Below are 21687 nucleotides of genomic sequence, written 5' to 3'. Positions count from 1 at the left end.
CATAAACCGGGGTTAGAGACAGCCTCACTAGAATGGGTGTCAGGGTCTACAGAATAAAGTTATGAGACGCTTGTCCCACCTAATCTAGCGGCGGTTGTCCGGGGTTTGAAAAGGGGCCGAAAATAAAGTCGCAGGCATGGTGCAAAGACGCCGAGCAGGGGTCTGAAAAAGGTGTGGCAGCAAATCGTTCAAAAAAAGAGCATGTGAAAGACCCAAAAAAAACACCTATGGATCTCAACTTTGTCATTTGCTAAAGTTCAGACAACATACCAAATTTCGCGCTCATTGGGCTTACGCTCAATATCATCAAGGAAACGCGATCCTCCATGAACATCTCGTTTATTTTGATTTTCTTTCGACTATGCGTTGGTGGCACTTTTGAGGTCATTACGATGATCGCCAATACGAAATATGGTCTGATGATGATTATAACCGCACGGGATACTCTGCACCTTTGGGTTCACTCAATGGAAACGAATTTTGAGGTCTGTAATGCGTCCAAATATTACCAAAGCCACAATGCTGATAATTCCCAGTCTTAACTGAGGTCATAGACGGCGTTCGCAAAAATGAGACTACTCTCAATGTTGACACATGCGTTACAGAAGATGGGTAGCCAGCTGCATGGTGTTACGCGGTGCCCACTGGTCACGGTGAGTATCATTCGTAGGGGTCGTATACATACATCGAGGCCCGTTCTCAAGTCTTAGTCGCGACCTTGCCGTTGCCAGTTGGCCATGCATGAGCTCAGGTCTATAGAGTAGACTCTTGTTAGGCTGTGCCAGATAGTAGCGTGCCAAGTCAAGCTATACTCAGGATATGAATTAAGGGACTAGAGACTAAAGATACCTCTCCTTGTAGGATGGTTATCTAAAGTACAAAATAAGTAGTGAAGCTGCTAGAACTGTCAACTGGTAGGTTCCCAAGTAACAATGTATAATAGAACGCGAAGAATTGAATACATGTGCGGTAATGAGTGTCCTTGCATATTATTTGAGTTCCTACTCCAGATCTACTCCTACGTAGACTTTCGCAGGACCCAACTTGGGTTACAAACGTAACAGACATGCCAAGACCCGTGACTTTCCACGACTGCATAAATTATTAGGCATAAGCGATAGGAAGAGGATTAGGGTAATAAAAGGATATTAAAAGAGTGGGGAGAAGAAGTATCTTATAAGTGCCTAACTAGATAGGATGAAGAGGAACAGCTCTTAGATAGCACTATAGGGGAGAGCTATTTTAGGCATTGTTTTAGTTATAGGTAGAATCTAAAGGAATAACCATTAATCAAGCGCCAAACATCAGGGCTGGTTAATAATAACTATTAGCGCTAGGTGGGTGTAGTATAGTAATGGTATTGGACGGTGGGCAGTGAAGGGCTGGCTCCCCTCTTAAAGTTATGGACAGAAAGGCGGCTGTTTCTGGCGTCCAAGGCTATACTTTTGGGCCTTGTTTTCAAAAGTTCAGATATTCTCTATGTAATTTTTTCCTTTCTATTTTCTTCTTTTCCGCATATACTATCGCATGTAAAAAGTAACATTATTAGCTGGATTCTCGGGACCAAAACATTCGTAGTATGATAATTCTCCATATCCCCTTAAATACAGAACAACCACTTGCTGTTCACTGAAACACTCCAGAAGGATAGAAAACGGATTGTTTACTGATCAAAATATATATTTCGGTAGATCCACCGCGTATCGGGCACTAACCCCGCATTCGTATGTAATGGGTACTCGATACGCGAGTATATCCCAGTCTGGGCACCGAATGTACAGAACATACGTAAAAGTATTCTGTACCGTGGGTTTGATTGTGATAAGGTAACCAAACACTTCAAGCCAGCTTAACCATGGAAATTGTGAAATTTATCAAAATAAACATTGCATGTTTGAAGTATGATAATTTCTTATCGGGTTTGTATGTACGGCTTGTAGAGACCCACTGTCCGGGGTAAGGACGGATTACGGCGTACACATTCAAGCGCAAATACCAAACGATCCATACTGTACGCGTTTATTCAGGGTAAATAACAAAGAGGTCGTCATTCTAGCAATATCGAAAATAACACAGCCTAAGTAAATCGCTTGAGGTTGGGTAATCAGAAAAAAAGGAAAGCGCACGGTGGAATTGCTCTGAGAAAGAGCACTTCATCTGAACGTGACAGTGTTGAAAAAACACTTTGTAGCAGAGATTAGACACCTTAGAATAAAATCGCGATACCCGAAATCATAGATAACCCTTAGCACCTTCGCAGGCAAATTCGTAGAAAGAGATACATAAGAATAGAAATGGAGAAGTGGGCATGACACGGTCAAGGGGCCATTGATTCAATGGATCGAGATAAAAATCGGATGACCTGGGTACAGTTGTGAGCAACATTGAAAAGCACTGATCATAAAAGCGCTAAGCATTGACTGAAGAAAACACCATTTTCCCAACAAACAGAAAACAGAGACGCTCAAGAACGGCAGAACATTGAGATATCGCGTGGACTTAGTTGACGCGGAATGCATCGAAAATAACTGCATGAAGTATTAGTGGGGGCTCAGATCAATCGGGTTGTGATTATACATACCTTCTTGACCGCGGCGGCAACCGCTGCCAATCCACATGAGGGTGTTGAGAAAGGTGAATCGTTCATCACCTGTCTCCATGGACAGATTGATGCGGTATTTGTAGCTGCCGGGGTTGATGCCATCAGCCTGACCCTGGTCATTAACCTTTTCGAGGACATCCTTGGCACCGGTGAGCCAGCCCTCGGCCTTGACAACGATAAAAGCTGGGGGTTCTTCGGCAGTCTGGAGCAGATAGTTCGCACGAAGGTGGGTGTTCTGGTCCTTGGTGACGATCTGGGTGTCTTGGCCACCAGGCTGTTAATCGTCAGCATTGAATTGGGCTGTGACAGACAATTATAAACTTACCAGAACAATACCCTTGCCCCATCGACCGGCCCACTGACCACCAACAAATGAAACCCACTCGCGGTGGCCCCAAATGCTCTGGCCGACAGGAACCTTGGGGTTCATCTTAATGCTCATGCGGAAATCCAGCTCGAGAGTTGGGGCGGGAATTTGAAGTGAACGCGCAACATCACCCTCGGGGAATGTGTGCAGAAGATTGTTGGCAGGAATCGAATCCTTCATAACACTCAGATAAGTAGGGCATTCTAGCAAGTGTTGGCGCTGGCGACTGGTGTTCTTTGCGCGCACTTGTTGGCAGTAGATGCATTGCACAGACAAGCACTATTGTAGTTAGTATATGAGCATTACTTCATATTGATTTCTGACAAAGATCAGACGAAAGTAACCGGTAGCATACCTTATCCTCTTCTTTGGCGCGGAACTCAACAAAGGCCGCGTGCACATCATCCAACGGCGGCGCAGGCAAACTCGAAGTACTGGGCTTAGACTTGGGCTTGGGGGTTGATCGAGGCGGAGGCAGTGAAGAAGGCGCAGAGCCTGGGGGTGCGCCGACAGGTGGTGGGCCGGGCGTGGCCATCGGCGGGCGGCTCTGCAAAGTAGACAGTGGAGTTCCGAGCGGAGTGGCATGAGGATTGACGCCATTGGTGATCATAGAGCCATTGGGTGTGGGGATGGTAGGGCCAGTTTGGCCTGTTGCAGAGGTATTAGGGCCATTGGGGGTGCCAGGGTATCCATTGGAAGGCCCGATACCATTGGGGGCCTGCGCGGCCTGGGCGGCCTGGGGCGCGTTAGGATGGCCGCGCAGGCCAGGGCATTCAAGAAGATGTTGCTTCTGTCGAGAAGTGTTCTTTGCGCGAATCTGTTGGCAGTATATACACTGGACAGAAAGACACTGAACGCAGAAACACCCAAAAACGGGTTTCGTATGTTAGTAACTTGTGTTTGTGGTGGTTTGAAATATTACGAAATACGCAGTCACGCACCTTGTCATCTTCCTTGGCGCGGAACTCGACAAACGCCGCGTGGACTTCCTGGTCAACAGTACGACCCATCTTGAGAGCACCCCGAAGAAAGAAACGAAAACTTTATCACAAGAAAATTACGCGTAATAAACGCGATGGGGGGAAATGATGGGGATGGGGGAGGGTTTTGATGCGGAGTGGGGGGGAAAGAGAGAAAGAAGAAATGGAAAGACGAAGACAAGAATACGGCACGGGACATAACGCGCCTGCGTAATTATGAGTCCGGTTCGGAGTATTTCAGACTTCGTATAATATGATCATGCATGCTAAGTAGTCATTGTTAATACATTTTCTGAATAAATAAATTCCTTTTAATAAAGAACAAATCATATTCAGTATCTTTTCTTTGTATAATAATCATCGTACCTATTCTCCATGATGTGGTGATAGAATCTCCGAAAAACCAATCAATTGACGATTACGCGCCAACACGGCCACTAAGGGGTCTGTCATCCAATCCACCATACAATAGGCAAAATATGCGACCAAGACAAGGCAATCATGAGAATCCAAAATATAAAGTCGCCTCTAGAATACAGGTTTGTTCTATTTTCCATTGCTTTATACAAAGTAGGCTGTGAAGTAGCCTAGATTGGCGCCAAGCAGGCCGGCCAAAGCATCTCCGACCGGATGCGCTCGGTTAAAAGGCATCATAAGCGCACAAAAGAGCAAATGGAAAGAGGGGGAAAGATAAAGATACGGTCGGAAGATAGTAGTGTAGTAACCTGACAAAACTTGGAACACTACCAATCTCTTCATTAAGCCTGTCGTAATATTCTGACGATTTATATAGATCTTCGTATGCGAGTATTATTACTGAGTACTGTTCCAGAGTCTCGAACCCCGTTTCCCGTATATGGTCTATACCGTACTGTCAACGGTCCCGATCCCTTACGGGTATACAGGTTCCTGGTAACATTGACAGAACGAGTAAACAAAGATCTATATAATTCTTAAGGTGAAACTTAGAATTGAATCGCAATTGTCTTTCACTCAGGTTTGCAATTATACTGAATGCATCAATTCATGCTATTTCAAGGTTCTCCCTCCCCTGCTTTCCACCACCCACGATGACAAAATTCCAAATTAGTAATACCAATTAATTGCAATAACGACGAAGCGGCTGCCATGAAAAAAAAATTCGTAAAGCATGTTGAAGGGATATCAAAATCAATGTAATATAAAAAGAAAAAGTCCACCTCCACTCCTACTAAAATGAAGCACTCGAGGACCCCCATGAAATCAGATGTCACCATGCCCGGCTGATGTCACTTCCTTATCACCACGAATCGCCGAAAAAAGTAAGCCGTATGACCTACTTCATCCGCATAATAATCTCCCCATAATCATATGTCGCTCCCCATCCCTCAACCCCCTCAACCTGAAACGGCTCCTGCCAAACAGTCAAAACGCCTTTAGTACCAAGTGTAAGCACATTCATAAGTCCTTGCGTAGCGACAGCCCTCGACGTCTTCACATGCGGAAGAAGCTCCGAAAACGCGACTTCCTTTCCACCATTCGCCCCCATCACAACTTGAATGTAATCAAAGAAATTCACACTCTCCTGATCAAGCTGTGCTACGACACGTTGGAAGGCCGAAGCAGATGCCCGTCGCGACAGCGTCGTAATATCTTCTTTGTCAGTAGCAAGTTCAGCTTCGAGGTATCGGGAGATTTCGAGATCTTCATCCAGAACGTCGAAGTCGCCTAGTGCGGAGATGCTGTCGCGGTATCCACGGCCGGCGAGTGGACTGGCGCTTGTGAGGCGGCCTCGTCGGGTGCCGCGGGAATCGGGGAATTTCGCGGAAAGTTCGCTCATGCTTTCTAGGCGACCGAGTCGGGAGCTCTGCACTGAGGTCATGTTCCATGGCATTTGGGAGGAGTGTTCATCCATTAGACTAGGTGGTGCGTGACGGCCGATCTCGATATCTACTGAGTTCATTCCTTTTCCGGGGCTGCCGCGTCGCTGCTTTTCTGTGTCTGTCTCGGTGTCTGTATCGCTTTCGGGCTTGCGAAGGTCTTTTTGGGCTACAAGTTGATTGGTATTGCTGTGCAATGCGTCGTAGAGCTCTTCTCCTGAGAAGCATTTCAGTGGGTGGTCTTCGCGCTGGGACCCTATTCCGATTCCTACGGATCCGATTCCTTGACCAAACACCCAGAATGCGGCGTTCTTCTTCACGGCGGTCTGTAATTTGTTTTGTTGCTTTTGCTTCGATGCGAGTGCCATGTTTTGAGAATACTCGTTATTCCATCGCGCAAGGTCTGTATTGCGGAGAGTTGTGCTGTCGTCGGGGTCGATGGGCCGGACCACTCGATTGTACTGGCGTGCCTGACGCTCCACGATGGGCTCAATTTCTTCATGTTCAACTGGTCTGCTCAGGTTAAGACCATGTTCCACAGAAAGCATAGTCTTATGATGACTTGTGTGGGTATCGATCACCATTGTCCCATCATCTCTGATAGTAATCTCCTCGGCGACATCCATCTCTCCAGTCTGATCACCAGAGAGGCCCTTATTCTTCTCTCCTTCCACCACGTTGTACTTCCGTCTCTTCCTCGGCGAAAGATGACTAGCATCAAACTCAACAATCTCCCCATTCTCATTGAACTCAAAATCCGGCTGAAGTAAGACGCCCTCTTCATCTCCAAGACGATCTCGCCCCGTCTTCATTGGGAGTCCATGTTTTCGGGCCGCTTCACCAAACATGATTGTTCCATCCTCAAGTAAATCATCCGAGCCCAGCTGCAGATGAACGCTCATTCGGGATGCGCTCGACCGGCTACCGGCCGGTGACCTGCTCCAGAGACCTGACCACTGGCTTGAGCTATCGTCGGGCATAAGGTCTAACATGTTGAAGTCAATGTTGAGGCCCGGGAGGTTTGTCTCAGGGAAGAAATTCGGATCGTATGGTAGGACGAGGGTACTAGGTCTGTCGCGCGGATATGGTTAGCAATTTCTCATAACCTCAGCCTTTTTCAGAATGTTATCAATCAACTTACTTCGTCTTCCCGGCAAAAGGATCCAGTCCTCCGCCTGGTAAGACCTTCAAGGATGAAATCATCTTGTCGTGCATGGATTGCGCGTCCAGGAGAGTATATCCGCACTGCTCATGATAAACTCTTGAAACGCCGAACCTGAATGGCAATTTGAGGTTAGTCAGATCAAAATTTTGATCATAACAAACGGTTAGAAAGATCTGAAGACATACAGCAAGTTTCCTTGGAGACGCAACGCCATAGGTGCTTCGGGATTTACAATGACATTGCAAGCTCCAGGCACATCAACGTCAAGAATGGCCTTGCGATTTAATCGTCGCGTGATGGAGCGCGATCCAAGCGTTGCAACGAGCCTATGCTTATCAGCTTTGATTGTTTTTTGTTAGTGAGTTAGCACGCGTCTTTAAAGTACCAGATTGTCGCGACTCCATGCTCGGGCGATGTAAGAACTATTGAGGTCAGCTGAAATTCATTCAGGCTGACTGACTCTGTGGATGAAACAGTGGATTGGCTTACTCTCGTGACTGTAGAACATGATGACAGCTTGGTTGTCCTGGATGCAACTTCCTGCACGATGTTGAACTCTATCATAGGCGTACGCCGATAACACCGATGATAGTTCACTCGAGGAATCTGATGGCTCGAGAGATTTGGATGACACAGGTCGAGAAAAGTCGCGAGTTTCAAACGTGTGAACAGTTCAGATATGAAAGTAGACGGAGTCTTAAATCAGAAGGTGGCATTCAAGGTCATCGTGAGAAATCAATGTTACAAGACTTGACGATGGAATAAGGCAGATTCAGATGGTAGGAAAAGAAGAAAGATACTGGGTTGATGAGGGTGGGCGAGGGTAAATATTACAAGTGAGTCTGCAGCACAACCTACGATGCAACTCCCTTTAGGTCCAACCAGCAGCCAAGTTATTCTCCCTCTCAATTCCTCTAGTTAATCAACCCTGAGGACGCATACAGCCTGTGAATTTGTGAGGTAATCAGGTATATTATGAACGAAATTTACTTTTAAGTGCTAAAATGTGCTCTTAAGTATCATCGAGTACCAAAAAAACCATGGAACAAGAGCACAATATATAAACGAATATGGGAAACAAGGAAGGAAACATCGAGAGTCCATGGAATCTAAACAAGGCAAAATGACAGGATTGAGACAAGACACCAACATCCACAGAGCAGCGGCTCTTTTAGCGCTGAAAAATGATGTAGACAGACGCAGACACAGCACAGGATAAACCAGGCTGGCGATCGATACCAAAGGACATAAAAACCAGTTTCGACCCGACTGCCACCTATATAGATGCAGGGGAAGAAAACAGGTGAACCGAAATCATCAACACGACACACAACACAACATATCGACTAATTTATAGCTTTGTTTCATACAGGGTTGCTTCATTCAAGCATTTACTCCAGGGGAATGCCCTCGTACTCGGAGTAACCCAGAGCAAGGTTCATGTTCTCTGTAAAGGTTTGTTAGCGATATTCTTAAGCCAGAAAGTAGTAAAACTTACGGAGGCATTGAGTAGCGGCGCCCTTCAGCAAGTTGTCGATGGTGGCACAGACAACGACACGCTTGCCGCTGGAGTGGACAGCAAAACCACCAATGTCAACACCGTGACGACCAGCAATGTCCTTCACAAGAGGAGCCTCGCCAACAATCTTGACGAGCTTCTCGCCGGCGTAACGATCCTGGTAGATGTTGCGGATGTCACGGGATGTCATCTCCTTGTTCAGGGGAATGCTGATGGTGTGGCTGATACCCTGGAACCAAACAGCGACGTGGGGAATGAACGCAACGCTGGTACCAAGCTGAGAGCTGATCTCACGCTCGTGAATGTGGTCAGTCAAGCTGTAGGGGATAAGGTTGTTGGTGAGGAAGTTGACGTCGTTCTTGGGGCTAGGCTTGGTGCCAGCACCGGAGTAACCAGAGACACCGAAAGTGGTGGGCTGACCGCCAAGGAAGGGAACGAGGGGAGCGATACCAAGCTGGGCAGCAGTAGCGTAGCATCCAGGGTTGGCAATGCGGGTGGCACGGGCAATCTTGGAGCGGTCGACCAGCTCGGGGAGACCGTAGGTCCAGTTGGGGTCGAAGCGGTAGTCGGCACTCAAGTCAACAATAACGTTGCCGTTGGCGGCACCCTCGTCGACGGCGTCAACGAAAGGCTTGCACACCCCGTTAGGCAGAGCCATGACCCAGCAGTCAACCTCACCGTTAGCAGACATCTTGCGAACATCATCGGGGCTGAGGTTCTCGTAGATGATCTCCCGCTTGGCGTAACCCTTTAGTTTCTGGCCAGCGAGCTCGCGCGACGAGACGTGGCGGAGATCCATGTTGGGGTGGGCGCTGAGCAGGTTAATCAAAGCCTGACCAGTGTAGCCACGGGCGCCGATGAGAGCAACCTTGGCAGGGGAGGAGTTGGAAGCGTTCTTCTCTCCAAGAGGGGGGTTGGGGTTGGTGGAGTAGGTGCGCATGCCCTTGACAGCAATGGCGGGGCGCACAGCACGGCTGGCACGCAAAACGTTGGAGGTGGTGGAGTAAGCACGCTTCTGCTCAGTAGAGGCACCGCTGGCGCCAAAGCCCTTGGGCAGGGAAGCGGCCTTGTGAGCACGGGCAAGGCGGGACTCGAGGTTGATGTCACCGAACATCTGGCGGCCGTTCTTGGTGAACTCCTGGACCAGCTGCTTGACCTCTTCACCCTCCTCAACACCAGACCAGAAGAGAACCTCACCGTCACGGCTCAGGCTGCCATCGGCCTTGTCAAAGAACCAGGTCAGGTTCTCGTCGTCCTCCTTGACGGTCCATGCCAGCTTGGGGAAGTCCTTCATGACGCTGGAGATAACGTTGTCAGCAACGTTAGTCAACCAGCCCGACTTGGTGATGGTGAAAGTAGCCATCTGGGCAATCGACGAGCCATTCTGAGGAGGCAGGACAACAGCCAGAGCATCCATGGGGTCATCGTAGTAAATCTTGAATTCGTGCTCCTTAAGACCCTCGACGTAACGGTCAACAACAGCACGGGCGTCGAGACCCTCACGATCACGAATTAAAACATCCTTCAACGCCTGCAAATCCTCAAACTCAGAGAGAGAGGTCTTGACGTTGATCTTGTTACCACGGCGGATCAAAGTACCAGCACCGGAGTCAGTGAACAGCTCCTTCTGAAGATCAGCGGGGTGAATAATGGCCACGCTGGAAGAGCGGGGAAGATCGCTCAGGAGTTCCTTCATCTCCTTGATCTTCAGGCGAGTACCGTGGCGCACCCACCACTGAGTCATCAGGTGGTCGTACTCCTCATCAAGGTTGATAGCGGAGATCTTCTCGCCAGTGTCACCGTTGAAGAGACCACCCTTCTCAGCCAGATAAACGATCTTCAACGGCTGCAGAGCGCGGGCCAGCTCACCAGCCGCCACGTCCGCGTTCACGTTGAGGACCTGTCCATCGGGGGTCTCAGCCATGGAGGTCAGGATAGGCAAGCAGCCCGCAGCGATTGCGGACTCAATGGGCTTCTTGTCAACGCCATTGATCTTGCCAACCAAGTTGTACTTAGGCTTGTCCAAGTAGTCGGCGGAGAAAACGCCGGCGGTGATAGGACGAGCACGCACACCCATGCGCTCCAGCTCCTCCACCAGCTTCATGTTCTCCTCCAGGAAAAGCTTGCGAGCTAGAGCCAGGGTCTTGCCATCGGTGACACGGATTCCGTCCTCGAACTGGGGCTCGACGCCGGCGGCCTCCAGCATACGGTTCAGCTGTGGGCCAGCGCCGTGGACGACGATCGGGTAAAGGCCGACATGGTTGAGGAAAGCAAGAGCAGAAGACAGGGTCTGGAGGTGCTCAGTGATAATAGCGCCGCCAACCTTGATAACGGCGAATTGCTGGGAGGAGACGGAGGTAAAGTGGGAGAGGTACTGCTGAACCTCACGCTTGGAGCCGATGTTGCTCAACAGCTGCACAACAGTGTTGCGGGTAGAGCTGAGTTGAGGATCGCCGGAACGAGAGTAGCCACGGCTCTGGCGCAGAGGAGTTGACACCGGAGCACGAGCAGCCACACAGCGAAGGGGGGAGGTGTGTGGTGCGGAGAAGGATCGGAGGGGCTTGGTGGAAGCTCTCCGCACAGCGGAGCGAAGGGACAACATCTTCACCAACATGCGGCAGCTGCAATTGAGAAACTTGCAGTTTAGCAGGGAAGTTACCCCCTTTTGTATGAAATGAAGAAAGCGAAAGCGATAGCGAAAGTGGGATGTTGGGAGTGGAAGTCAAGGATTGTGACTAACTGCAGATTTTACAGATACGAAGGGTAATCGGCCGGGCCTCGGAGCGATCACGTCCAATGATACAAGGCGGTGGAGACTGGCATTCTCTAGCGAGCGCCATTTACCATTTGACTGATAAACTCACTCACATCTCTTACGTATCAAATTTACTCTATTTTTTGGTTCTTTTGTTCTTTCTTCCCCTCTTTGAGCGCTAATATTTTTACGAATCAGGTAATTTCTATATCTAAGGCAATGTCTTCTCTGTGTAATCTGCAAAAAAATGAAAAATTAAAAAAACCCTGTAGGCGAACCAGATGCTGTTCACACGCTAAGACTTATTTGGAGTCAAACTTTTCAACCGATCGTCATTGTCAAATCTGATCCGGGTCTTCAAGCGAAGTCTAGCTTTCATATGGAAAGGAATCCACTATGGAACTCCGAGATCCCTCGAATTGGATCTAGTCCCAGTTATCTGATCCTCTCCAACAATCTTACTCGTCGTATCCAGCCACGCAACTATCCACTCCCTCCACCTGGCTTGTCTTAGTTGGCCTGGATTCGCTTCGTCCCGCCGGTTTATAATACCAAAACACGAGGCACCTGCCGATTATTGTTGTTCGGAGCTTACCGCAGTCCAGCCTTGGTTTTTGGCTTAAGAGATTTCCTTCACGGCTATCAGAAGCGGGTCACGGTCTCAATTCCGGACAGGTACATGGAGACATAGACATCAGGCCAGACGGAGGCTCCGTCCGAACCGTCTTAAAAGAGAAATAAGACCCGACACAAAACTTTGCAAGTGACATAATTATGTTAACATACTCAAACACGGCATAAGCGACATCATTTACAACTTTACCCCTGTACATGGAGTCTTTGATCATGAAAAACTCTGCGTTGCAGGGGCCCCATCCCAAGGAACTGGGCCTCGGCTCATTTCATCGCAAAAGGGAGAAAGTGAAGTCAAGAAGCATATTGGTCATTCAGAACACGCCCAAAACAAAACAGCAGGAGGTATTAGCAGCTGGGGAAGAAAACGACGGAGCTCCAAGGCCTCAACGACAGAAAAGACCCGGTCAAAAAAAAGATCCCATATTCCCAGGAGAGAAAAAAAAGCACAACTTTCACGCATGGCACATTCATGTCCCATCCCTTTAATGCCGTGTCGCAACAACAGCTGTCGAATGTTAGCGTCCCGTTCCCATACCCCAGAGGCGTCGGGATGTGCTATTGCAAAGATAAGACTTACAGGGTACAATGATGACCACAAGTAGGATGATCACGCAGATGACCAAGCATACGCGCATCTTCATGTCCTTCCACCACATTTGCTTCCGCACGCGATTGGCACCTCGACGAAATCCCTGGGCTGATACAGCCAGGTTGTCGGTCTTGTCCTGTAGGGAGTCCAGACGCTCACCACGCTGGGACACCTTTGTGATGTTCTCACGCATCACACCGACTGTGTCATCGATTTGCTGGATTGGGTGTTAGTCTCGGGTTGGTAAGCGCGCCGAGTCTCCCAGGTGGAATCCACAACTAGCGCATATCGTCCACTATATTCAAGGTATGCGACATCGTGATTGATGGTACTTGGGAGGCTTGGTTTATTGGGCAAGGACAAAACTAACCGCTTGCAGCGCGGCGGTGCGCTGGTTTCCATTCTGCTGGGAGGCACCGGCGGTGGCACCAGCCTGGCCGGCAGGGATATAGGGGTCGTAGGGCTGTTCGTGGGACATCGTGATGATCGGAACTGTTATGTGAAGTCTTAGCTAAACTTCCACAGGACGTTGACGGCGATCAGATTACCACGAGCAAGTACTCTGTAGTCAGGGACGCTTTGTTTGGACGGGGGTAACCCACCTGATTCGTTGCCAAGGAGACGGAAAGGGATGTAGACAACGGAGGTGACGTGAGAGTGATCGTACACGAGTACAGATCAAGGAGTTTGAAAGGCGTGAGGAAGGTATTTGAGATGGACTGGAGACTGTTGAACTGTAGAAGCTGACAAGTTGGAGTTGCCGCTGATGGCGGGTTCTATGATCACGTGAGTGTGGCGCTGTCTCATAAGGCCAGAAGCAGGCAAATCCTTTTCTTTTCTTTCTTTGGATTTACTTTCAGGCCTCAATTCTAGGCGTCTAGTGGATACGTTCCAATAGACTAGGTTTTGAAGGCGCATTTACGGGGGAATTGAGGGAAATCATTTCAAAGCTGGGGAAATGAGTTGCAATTTACCACAAACATGCCACAACTCCGAATAAGCTTTAAATTTACTGTTAGAACTTTCCACATGATTATTATTATAGAATTTGTTTTCAGATGCGACCGAATTCGCTAAAAAAAAAATATGTTTCTATGGGTGAAAAGATTCTATATGGCTGCCTACTACTAGTTTTCCCAAAGCATACACGTTGCTTGAGGAACGGATACTAAATTAGTAACATGCTCCGGCTTCGACGGCTACCAATTGCCGCTGAGAAAAGTTTACAGAGATCTCAGCCGTACGTCATTCTTCAGTGATAACAGTTCCTGATATAGTTATGCACCCCAGGGTCTGCCGATCCTCCAACGGTCCATTCTGTAAGGGGTGATCAATTTTGCTTTTTCACGAGTATTCATATCTACGTATAGAAGACTCACGACTTGAAATTTTCCGACAATTCCTAATTTGCGTGCCCTCCACATTTCAAATGTAAGTGGCTCCCAGGACTATTGGTCTACAGATATCAAGACGTGAGAATCTCAAAATATGTATAGTTACTGTAGCATGACTGACAAGTGGAATTCACCAAATCTTTTTTGTTCCAGTTAAGTCTAGTCCGTACATATATCCATTTACTTCTGTAAATACATCAATATATGTGCATCGCTTATCGAGACTGTGCTAGAGTTCCATGCTGTTCCCATACTCAATGCTGTAAACTCAACGATCACTTGTCGTCTAACCGTGTCGACACTTCATGCTGCTGAAATATTATGTAATTTGGAATCATGCTTTTCCTATAATTGCTTTTTTGCAAGCTTGGAATGATTCATCTACATGTACCCTTGCCCAAAATTGAAACGGCTCACTTGAGTCTTTTTTTGACACTCGACACTTAGAGGAGAGAATTTCATGATATAATTTTGATACCGGAATGAAATACGCACTGATAACACAATATTCGAATGTTGGAAACATTTGAGAGTGAAACGTCCGAGGCACTTTGAATTGAATTATATACATGATACAAACAACCCCAAACTCCTGTCCGAAATACTGAATTGATGTCGGAAGCATTGACTGCATATGTGCGCATATTTTCAACAACTTGTTTGACGCTCGAAGTTTGGATAAGAAAGAGCAGGTTTTGATTAGATATCAATAGACAAAGGCATCTGCCACAGAGCCTTGAAGAGGTTCGTCAAATAATGCTAACATTTGAACAGACTTATCGTACACACCATAATGATCATACAAGTGGATCCAAAGCGCCTGCACCGTAGCATAGACGGCCTTTCTTCCAAAAAGAATTATGCAAAAAAAATAAAGCGTCAGAATCGCAAGAGCCTGCCATAACCTCAGAAGGATAGACTAGCATAGAGAGCCCTCAATTAGAGGGCCATGCATGGGTATGCTGGCACTATTTGTCCTCACCCAGCATCTCCTTGCGCATCTCCTCCTTTTGTATGCGGGTCTCCTCCTTCGCCTTGGCCCGTTGAGCCTCGATAATTGCTTGCTTCCGCTCTAACTCTTCCTGCGCAGCATACCAGACTATAAAAGAATATCAGCCCCAAGTCTCACATGGCAATTACATCATCACATGGCCACTCAATTCGAGGCCGAAGCGCAGTTCTCAAAAAAGGGGAAAACCCACTGGACTTGTCAGACTTGGACCACTCCTTCAGCTTGGTAACGTAATCATCAAACTCCTGAGCGCGGCGCTCTCCCTGCTCAGCACTGCGCTTCTGGAGCTCCGGGCTATACCGCTTTTTAAGTTCCTCATCGGTTGGTCGAATGTATTCCACGAAGGCAGGGCCTCCAACGGACAGGGCGATACCACTATGAGGGAAGGAGTCAGCAGACTTGGTTCACCAGTCTTTCGTCATGTTACTTTTCATCCCATTCGGTTGTTCAGCACTTACCCAATGATGACCTTCGCCCATAATCCGGCGCGAGACATGGTGGAGTGTTTTCTCCGATGCGGAGAACGGGGACTGGTTGGGAGGTCTCGAATATTTCTGGGTGGATGATGTAGGCGTGTGAGCAGGGTCGAATGTCTAGAGGCAACGGTGGGGATTCAGATTCAAGGGTGAGACAGAGACCGCGTGCACAGAGATCATTTGCATCATCGAAGCTCTCATTTGCGGGACGAATGTGTGGCTAATTTGTGGCTTATCGTTGTGGCGCAGTAAATGTTTCCATCGGGATCTCGGGAAAACAATTCTACTATTCTTCTTTTCTTCTATTGGGGATTCTAATCACAAGGTTTCGATCTCCACTTTTGACGTAGGATTTTAACTTCTGTTTTCTTTTTTAATACAATATACGGAATACCAAAATACTCTTCTGCCTATTACGGGATACCGTCACAGGGTCTATTCAGTCACCCATGGATCTGATCGACGTATACTTTCCTACTGTAATCAGCGCGATGAAAGACCAGGTTGGGTATGAAATCCCTTGGGTCCTAACTTGAAGTGGGCCTTGTATGCCGGACATCCCCTTTGTCGCTGCCGGGTTAAGCGAATAGTCGGCGAATTATGAAGGAGATTGAGTAACGGGCCGGGCCAAGAATATGCAAACATAAGTAAGTGACAGGGCTTGCATTGGATGAAACGGTGTACGGGGTAAGTCCCACGTATTCGTACTAATCGTACTAGTACTACTAATGACCCCTGATCGTCAGGTACAGTACGGAGTCAGTATTTCCAGAAGTAAAAACTTGAAATTTCCAATACCCGCGCGCTTTGGCTCATACAGGAAGATGTGTCTCGCCTGAAACTCCGTCAAAACCGTGATTGCCAAGCCCTGAGTGAAGACAAATTAGAAACTGAATTTAACTTAAGTAGAAGTGGGTCACCGGGTTTTATTAAAGTCACCTGTTTTCCACCCCCGAATTCCCGTCCCCCCCGCTTAATCATTTGAAAGCAATTGGAAGCTCAGGTGAGTTCATGGAATGTAAACCTTTCAAATACTTGCCAGGGCACGTGCTCCCATTTGCGGGGAGCCCTTCGGTACAAACTGACCATTTGGCTTGCCCTTTAGCCCTTGCATGCGACCAAACGGTTGTGCCAACAACACACCTCCGGGGAAGAACTCCTGAGAGAGAAGAGACAGGTAGACAGAGAAAAAAAGACCTCCCCGATACCCTCCGCAAGCCAGAGTCATGGCATACCCTTCGCAGGCAGCGCAGAGACCCCCACCTCTGAGGCAGTACAATAACTCTGTGCCTCCGCCTGCCTCGGCCCCTGGTGGTTATGCGCCTGACGCCATGTACAGCCCAGGTGGTGGGCATGGACCAACAGAATCTGCCTACAGTGACCCTGGATACAGCGATCCTTCATACGGTTACCAACCCGCCGCCCCTGGCGCTCTACCACCCCAGTCGCAATCGCGTTCAATGCGCCCACCAGGACCATCTGGACCAGGACGACCAACTCCCGGATATGACAGTCGGCGCGGCTACTCTGGTGAAAGACAACCTCTACAGAAAAGCTCCAGGCCTCGTAAGTTAATTCAAAATCTTTGTTCGTTTCGGCATCTGACAGACCTAGCGGTATCTCGTCCTCCGCGACAAGGCGAAGGCTTCGATAGCCCTTTCCCTGCAGTTCCACCCGGTAGAGACCCCAGAGATCCGAGAGCTAGAGACCCCAGAGATCCAAGAGCTAGAGACCCTAGAGACCCGAGATCGAGAGACCCTAGAGACCCAAGAGATCCTAGAAACCGACGACCTCCCCCTGACGGGATAGAGAGGGGCATGGCAGCGATGGATATAAATGGCCAACCACCCCGACCACACACCTCGAATTCACGAAGACCAGAACCACGTGGAGCTGCGCGTGGAATGCCGCCTCGCGGCCGAGGCGGTTACTATCCAGGTCCTCCACGATCTGGCCGACCACCAATGGACCCGAACAGTCCAATGGGACCTCCATCCCGGAGCGCAACTATGCCATCACGCGAGCCACCACCCGCGGCGGCATATGGTGAATATGATTACCCAGCTGCCACAATGAGCGGTGACATGCCTCCACGCCCCAACACCGCCGGTAGCATGCGACCTCCACGGGCACGGGCTGCGCCTGGCCCTGTCCCCAATCCAGGACTAATGTTTCCTCCTCCTGATCCGCCTAATCGGGTTTCATATGCGCCCAAGGATTTCCTGGATACCTACTACGATAGTAACGATGAACCTGATATGCCCGATATGCCCAACTTTGATGCTATCCCCCATACCAATGGCCCGGTAGATGAGATGGGATTGGAGGCACCCAAGCCCAAACTACAATCACCAGGTTCCCCAAGCTCGCCTGGTAGCGGTCAATACGCAGCCTACTCCCCGGGTGCGGGTGCGGGTGCGGGTGCGGGTGCGAGTGCGGGTGGGCTAGGAACCTCACAATCCCGATCTCTTGGACAAGGAGATGCGCCAAATCAGTTCGAGAATGCCGGCTTCAATTTCAACATCGGTGGTGGCGACACCTCACCAGCTGCTTCCGGATATGGACATTCACCCAACAGCTACGATCAATCTGGTGGCTACTTCCCTCATGAACCCGCACCAGCGTACACTCCAGGTCCTCCGGGTCCTGTTCCACCCGGCCCTGGTCAGCAGGGATTCCCATATGAAAAACACCAGTCACCAGATGTGCAGCAAACCCCCGATACTCTGCCTTCTCACCCAACACCCTTCCGGCCGGGCCACGACCAAGCCGCAAAGCCCGCCCCGGTGCGAAACTACAACAACGCTCCCGTGCCTGCGCAAGCTCCTGCTGCCGTTGCTGCTCCTCAGCCAACGACCCCGGATGTAAAAACCCCCATCACACACGATGAACTTGAGCGACTACAACAGAAAGCACGAGGTAATCCTTCAGATCAAGCGACTCAGCTTCTGCTAGCCAAAAAGTTGGTTGAAGCCACCACTGTCCTTATACAAGATAACAGCCGACTCGATCCCAAAACAAAAGCCAAGGCAAAGGAAAAGTATATACAGGATGCACACAAGATAGTGAAGAAGCTATCGCAGGCTGGATATGCAGATGCACAATTCTATCTCGCCGACTGCTACGGGGAAGGTCTTCTTGGATTGGAAGCCGACCCAAAGGAGGCATTCAACCTATACCACTCGGCGGCAAAGGCTGGCCATGCCCAGTCCGCCTACAGAGTGGCCGTCTGCTGTGAGATAGGCGCAGAAGAAGGCGGCGGTACAAAGCGGGATCCTTTCAAGGCTGTGCAATGGTACAAGCGCGCAGCGTCTTTGGGCGATACTCCTGCCATGTATAAAATGGGCATGATTCATCTCAAGGGTCTACTCGGCCAAGCCCGGAGTCCCCGCGAGGGCATCTCATGGCTTAAGCGCGCAGCTGAACGTGCCGACGAAGAGAACCCCCACGCCCTACACGAGCTGGCTCTCATGTACCAAACTGCTTCTGGCAACGATTCTATCGTCCGCGACGAGGCATATGCCAGCCAACTCTTCCACCAGGCTGCCGAGCTGGGCTACAAATTCTCTCAGTTCCGTCTCGGTACTGCATATGAATACGGTCTGATGGGATGTACCCCCGATAATCGTATGAGTATCATTTGGTATACCCGGGCAGCTGCCCAGGGCGAGCATCAGAGTGAACTTGCCCTGAGTGGCTGGTACCTCACTGGCTCGGAAGGTGTTTTGCAGCAGAGTGACACAGAAGCCTACCTCTGGGCCCGCAAAGCAGCTGTGGCTGGTCTTGCCAAGGCCGAGTATGCGATGGGCTACTTCACCGAGGTTGGAATTGGTGCCGCCGCTAATTTGGATGATGCTAAACGTTGGTATTGGCGTGCAGCGGGTAAGAATACCTTGATCTCACATTTTTCTGAATTCTTGCTGACCCTCTATCTTCTAGCCCAAGGATTCCCCAAGGCCAGAGAACGCCTCGAGGACCTCAAGAAGGGTGGAGGTAGGATGCAAAAAAACAATTTCTCTCGCGCAGCTGTGAACAAGCAAAGTGATGGAGACTGTGTCCTGATGTAGATCCCTCTTTCCTTACTATCGAATTTCTTGCCACGATTCTCAATCCCCATTTCCCGTTTCTCATTTCCCATCTCCCAATTCTCGATTCCCGATTCCCAATTCCCTGGCTCATCCCACCCTATATATACCCGGTTCCCCCCATACATGTATCTTTCTAACGACCCCCGATGCTTCTACGACCACACCGCCTTATATTAGAATGGGGCTTGCCTTTTGGTTTAGGCTGTACAATTCTTTATTCCTCGCTTTCACCTTACCTTTGGATTACCTTATTCTTATTGCCATGCCTTTTTCTCTCTTTATGATTCTCAGGGTTGGCTTGCACCTCCACGGAGAAAGACATAATTAGTAGTGAGGACACCTTGGGCGAATTCCCTCGAGCTTGCCCTGCCTTTACATTGAAATAGATTGGATTGTTGTGTCATGTCAATAATTCATCACAATATTTGGGCAATTTCATTCCGACAGCATTTGACCGTCCACGCGCACCATTATCTTATAATTCTGATACCTTCCAGCTAGGAGATTCTCTCTCCTTCCACAGAGTAAAGTGGACTATCATGTTATGTCCGTATTCCCGAGCGGGCCTCTTCCGCGCTGACACATCCGTTCGGCTTACGCCATCGGCTCTACTCTACTTCCGAAACGACTGTATTTCTAATGCATCGGATTCTTTCTAACCCGATTCTCTGGACTTTGATCTCTAAGCGCATTAAGTTGGACCTTGGAAGCTGAAACTTGGAATTTCTTCCATTCAAGAAAGACTTAAGGGCAAGCAAGCAAGCAACATATCCATTACATGTCTTCCGAATCCCACCGCAATCCAAATAACCTTCCAACCAACGAAACATCAGGAATCCAAAACAACAAGAAGATCCTCCTTTTCTCACTATTGACTATAATCATTGCGACTTTGATCGCTCTCTTCTGCACAGATACCGCCAACGTGTCTGCATTCCGTCGGTTATTCGGGTCTTCAACTCGTTCGGCTGTAGGTCCTTTGTCTGCGTCGGCTTCAGCATCCATTGGCGCTAGTGCAGCTGTGAAAGCGAAGATATCGCAGAACGAGTCATACAAGATGAAGACTCCGATTTACTTCTTGAGTCATGGTGGGGTAAGATTTGATTGCATTCCATACATTCCCTACAATTATCCTCATACAAAAGCCCTATGCTCACATGGGTGTTGGTTTATTTGAATTTATTTGAATTGAGCTAATGCGTTTGTTCCTCCTAGCCGAACGTCATGTACGACGTGGATCATCCTGCGTATCGCAAACTAAGCCAGATCGGTCGTGAGATTACGACCAAGGTCAAGCCTCGTGCGGTTGTTGTTTTCTCGGCCCATTGGCAGGGTGGAAGGGATACTATCTATGTGAATACGGCGGAAATGACGGATTTGATTTATGAGTATGTCTCTCATTCTCTTGAGAGATGATGTGCAGGATAATTTGGTTTTATGCTGATCGTGTTTGACAGCTTCTATGGTTTCCCGGACCATTACTACAAAGAGAAGTATCCGAATGTGGGAAGCAAGGAAGTCGCTCACAAAGTACTCGACTTGCTCAAGGAGGCGGGTATTGATGCAAAGGGTGTGAAGCGGGGACTTGATCATGGTGTTTGGACGAGCTTTAAATGCGGTATGTTTCGAAGAATGATCAAAAGGAGGTCAATACTAACAGTGCATAGCTTTTGAGCCTGATGAGAATCCTCTCAATGTCCCTATCGTTCAGGTCTCTCTCTTTGACACCGAAGATCCCAATCAACACTACCGCCTTGGACAGGCAGTTTCTCGCCTGCGGGAGGAAAACATCTTGATTATTGTCTCGGGGATGGCGGTGCACAATCTCCGCGATATGTATTTTGCTTTCGGAAAGAAACAGCCGCTACCTTATGCGGTTAGCTTCGATGAGGCGCTGAAGGAGGCTGCTACGGCGAAGCCCGAGGAGCGCGAGGCTGCTATGGCGGCGTTGCTGAAGAGACCGGACGCCAGACAAGCACATCCGTCTTTCGAACATTTATTGCCTATTCACATTGGTGCTGGAGCGGCAGGAGATGATCTTGGCAAACGAACTTGGAAGTTCCCCGAAGGAAGTATGAGCTGGTCGCAGTATCGCTTTGGAGAGTTGGAAAATGCTAGTTCTTCGTTATAGGATTGGTTTTAGGAGTTCTTTCGGTGAAACAGATAGAGGTATTTCGGCATAGCAGTCAATTGAATTTATAATTCGGAAATGAATTTCGAGCTGAAGTTTCTTCATTGATTGGAT

General features: G+C 48.8%; 8 protein-coding genes across 8 annotated transcripts; 3 read left to right on the top strand and 5 right to left on the bottom strand.

The window, feature by feature from the left end:
- Nucleotides 1-2499: 2499 nt before the first annotated feature.
- On the bottom strand, nucleotides 2500-3979 carry N7520_002856 (DUF3237 domain-containing protein; the record flags this gene model as incomplete). Its single annotated transcript, XM_057136791.1, has 5 exons — nucleotides 2500-2528; nucleotides 2582-2876; nucleotides 2928-3248; nucleotides 3325-3819; nucleotides 3911-3979. 5 exons carry the CDS (start codon nucleotides 3977-3979, stop codon nucleotides 2500-2502), a joined length of 1209 nt encoding a protein of 402 aa, XP_056999477.1.
- A 1285-nt stretch (nucleotides 3980-5264) lies between these two features.
- On the bottom strand, nucleotides 5265-7481 carry N7520_002855 (Rad21/Rec8 N terminal domain protein; the record flags this gene model as incomplete). Its single annotated transcript, XM_057136790.1, has 5 exons — nucleotides 5265-6879; nucleotides 6950-7084; nucleotides 7159-7299; nucleotides 7359-7395; nucleotides 7463-7481. The coding sequence occupies 5 exons, from the start codon at nucleotides 7479-7481 to the stop codon at nucleotides 5265-5267; spliced, it is 1947 nt and encodes a 648-aa protein (XP_056999476.1).
- An 883-nt stretch (nucleotides 7482-8364) lies between these two features.
- Nucleotides 8365-11106, bottom strand: argEF (bifunctional acetylglutamate kinase/N-acetyl-gamma-glutamyl-phosphate reductase; the record flags this gene model as incomplete). Its single annotated transcript, XM_057136789.1, has 2 exons — nucleotides 8365-8420; nucleotides 8472-11106. 2 exons carry the CDS (start codon nucleotides 11104-11106, stop codon nucleotides 8365-8367), a joined length of 2691 nt encoding a protein of 896 aa, XP_056999475.1.
- Nucleotides 11107-12365: 1259 nt separating this feature from the next.
- Nucleotides 12366-12950, bottom strand: N7520_002853 (SNAP receptor SNC2; the record flags this gene model as incomplete). The annotated part of the gene is made up of 3 exons (XM_057136788.1): nucleotides 12366-12388; nucleotides 12461-12689; nucleotides 12843-12950. 3 exons carry the CDS (start codon nucleotides 12948-12950, stop codon nucleotides 12366-12368), a joined length of 360 nt encoding a protein of 119 aa, XP_056999474.1.
- A 1884-nt stretch (nucleotides 12951-14834) lies between these two features.
- Nucleotides 14835-15374, bottom strand: N7520_002852 (uncharacterized protein; the record flags this gene model as incomplete). The annotated part of the gene is made up of 3 exons (XM_057136787.1): nucleotides 14835-14965; nucleotides 15069-15253; nucleotides 15337-15374. The coding sequence occupies 3 exons, from the start codon at nucleotides 15372-15374 to the stop codon at nucleotides 14835-14837; spliced, it is 354 nt and encodes a 117-aa protein (XP_056999473.1).
- A 1333-nt stretch (nucleotides 15375-16707) lies between these two features.
- Nucleotides 16708-17163, top strand: N7520_002851 (uncharacterized protein; the record flags this gene model as incomplete). The annotated part of the gene is made up of 2 exons (XM_057136786.1): nucleotides 16708-16920; nucleotides 16969-17163. The coding sequence occupies 2 exons, from the start codon at nucleotides 16708-16710 to the stop codon at nucleotides 17161-17163; spliced, it is 408 nt and encodes a 135-aa protein (XP_056999472.1).
- Nucleotides 17164-17318: 155 nt separating this feature from the next.
- N7520_002850 (uncharacterized protein) lies at nucleotides 17319-19421 on the top strand (the record flags this gene model as incomplete). Its single annotated transcript, XM_057136785.1, has 1 exon — nucleotides 17319-19421. The coding sequence occupies one exon, from the start codon at nucleotides 17319-17321 to the stop codon at nucleotides 19419-19421; it is 2103 nt and encodes a 700-aa protein (XP_056999471.1).
- Nucleotides 19422-20220: 799 nt separating this feature from the next.
- N7520_002849 (DODA-type extradiol aromatic ring-opening family dioxygenase) lies at nucleotides 20221-21573 on the top strand (the record flags this gene model as incomplete). Its single annotated transcript, XM_057136784.1, has 4 exons — nucleotides 20221-20535; nucleotides 20658-20830; nucleotides 20900-21060; nucleotides 21110-21573. The coding sequence occupies 4 exons, from the start codon at nucleotides 20221-20223 to the stop codon at nucleotides 21571-21573; spliced, it is 1113 nt and encodes a 370-aa protein (XP_056999470.1).
- Nucleotides 21574-21687: the final 114 nt, after the last annotated feature.

This window comes from Penicillium odoratum, assembly GCF_028828045.1.
Source record: "Penicillium odoratum strain IBT 22623 chromosome Unknown utg000002l_segment0_segment0, whole genome shotgun sequence".
Classification (NCBI taxonomy): Eukaryota; Fungi; Ascomycota; class Eurotiomycetes; order Eurotiales; family Aspergillaceae; genus Penicillium; species Penicillium odoratum.
Note: the sequence above shows the minus strand (reverse complement) of the source record. Positions and strands in the feature narration are given on the sequence as shown.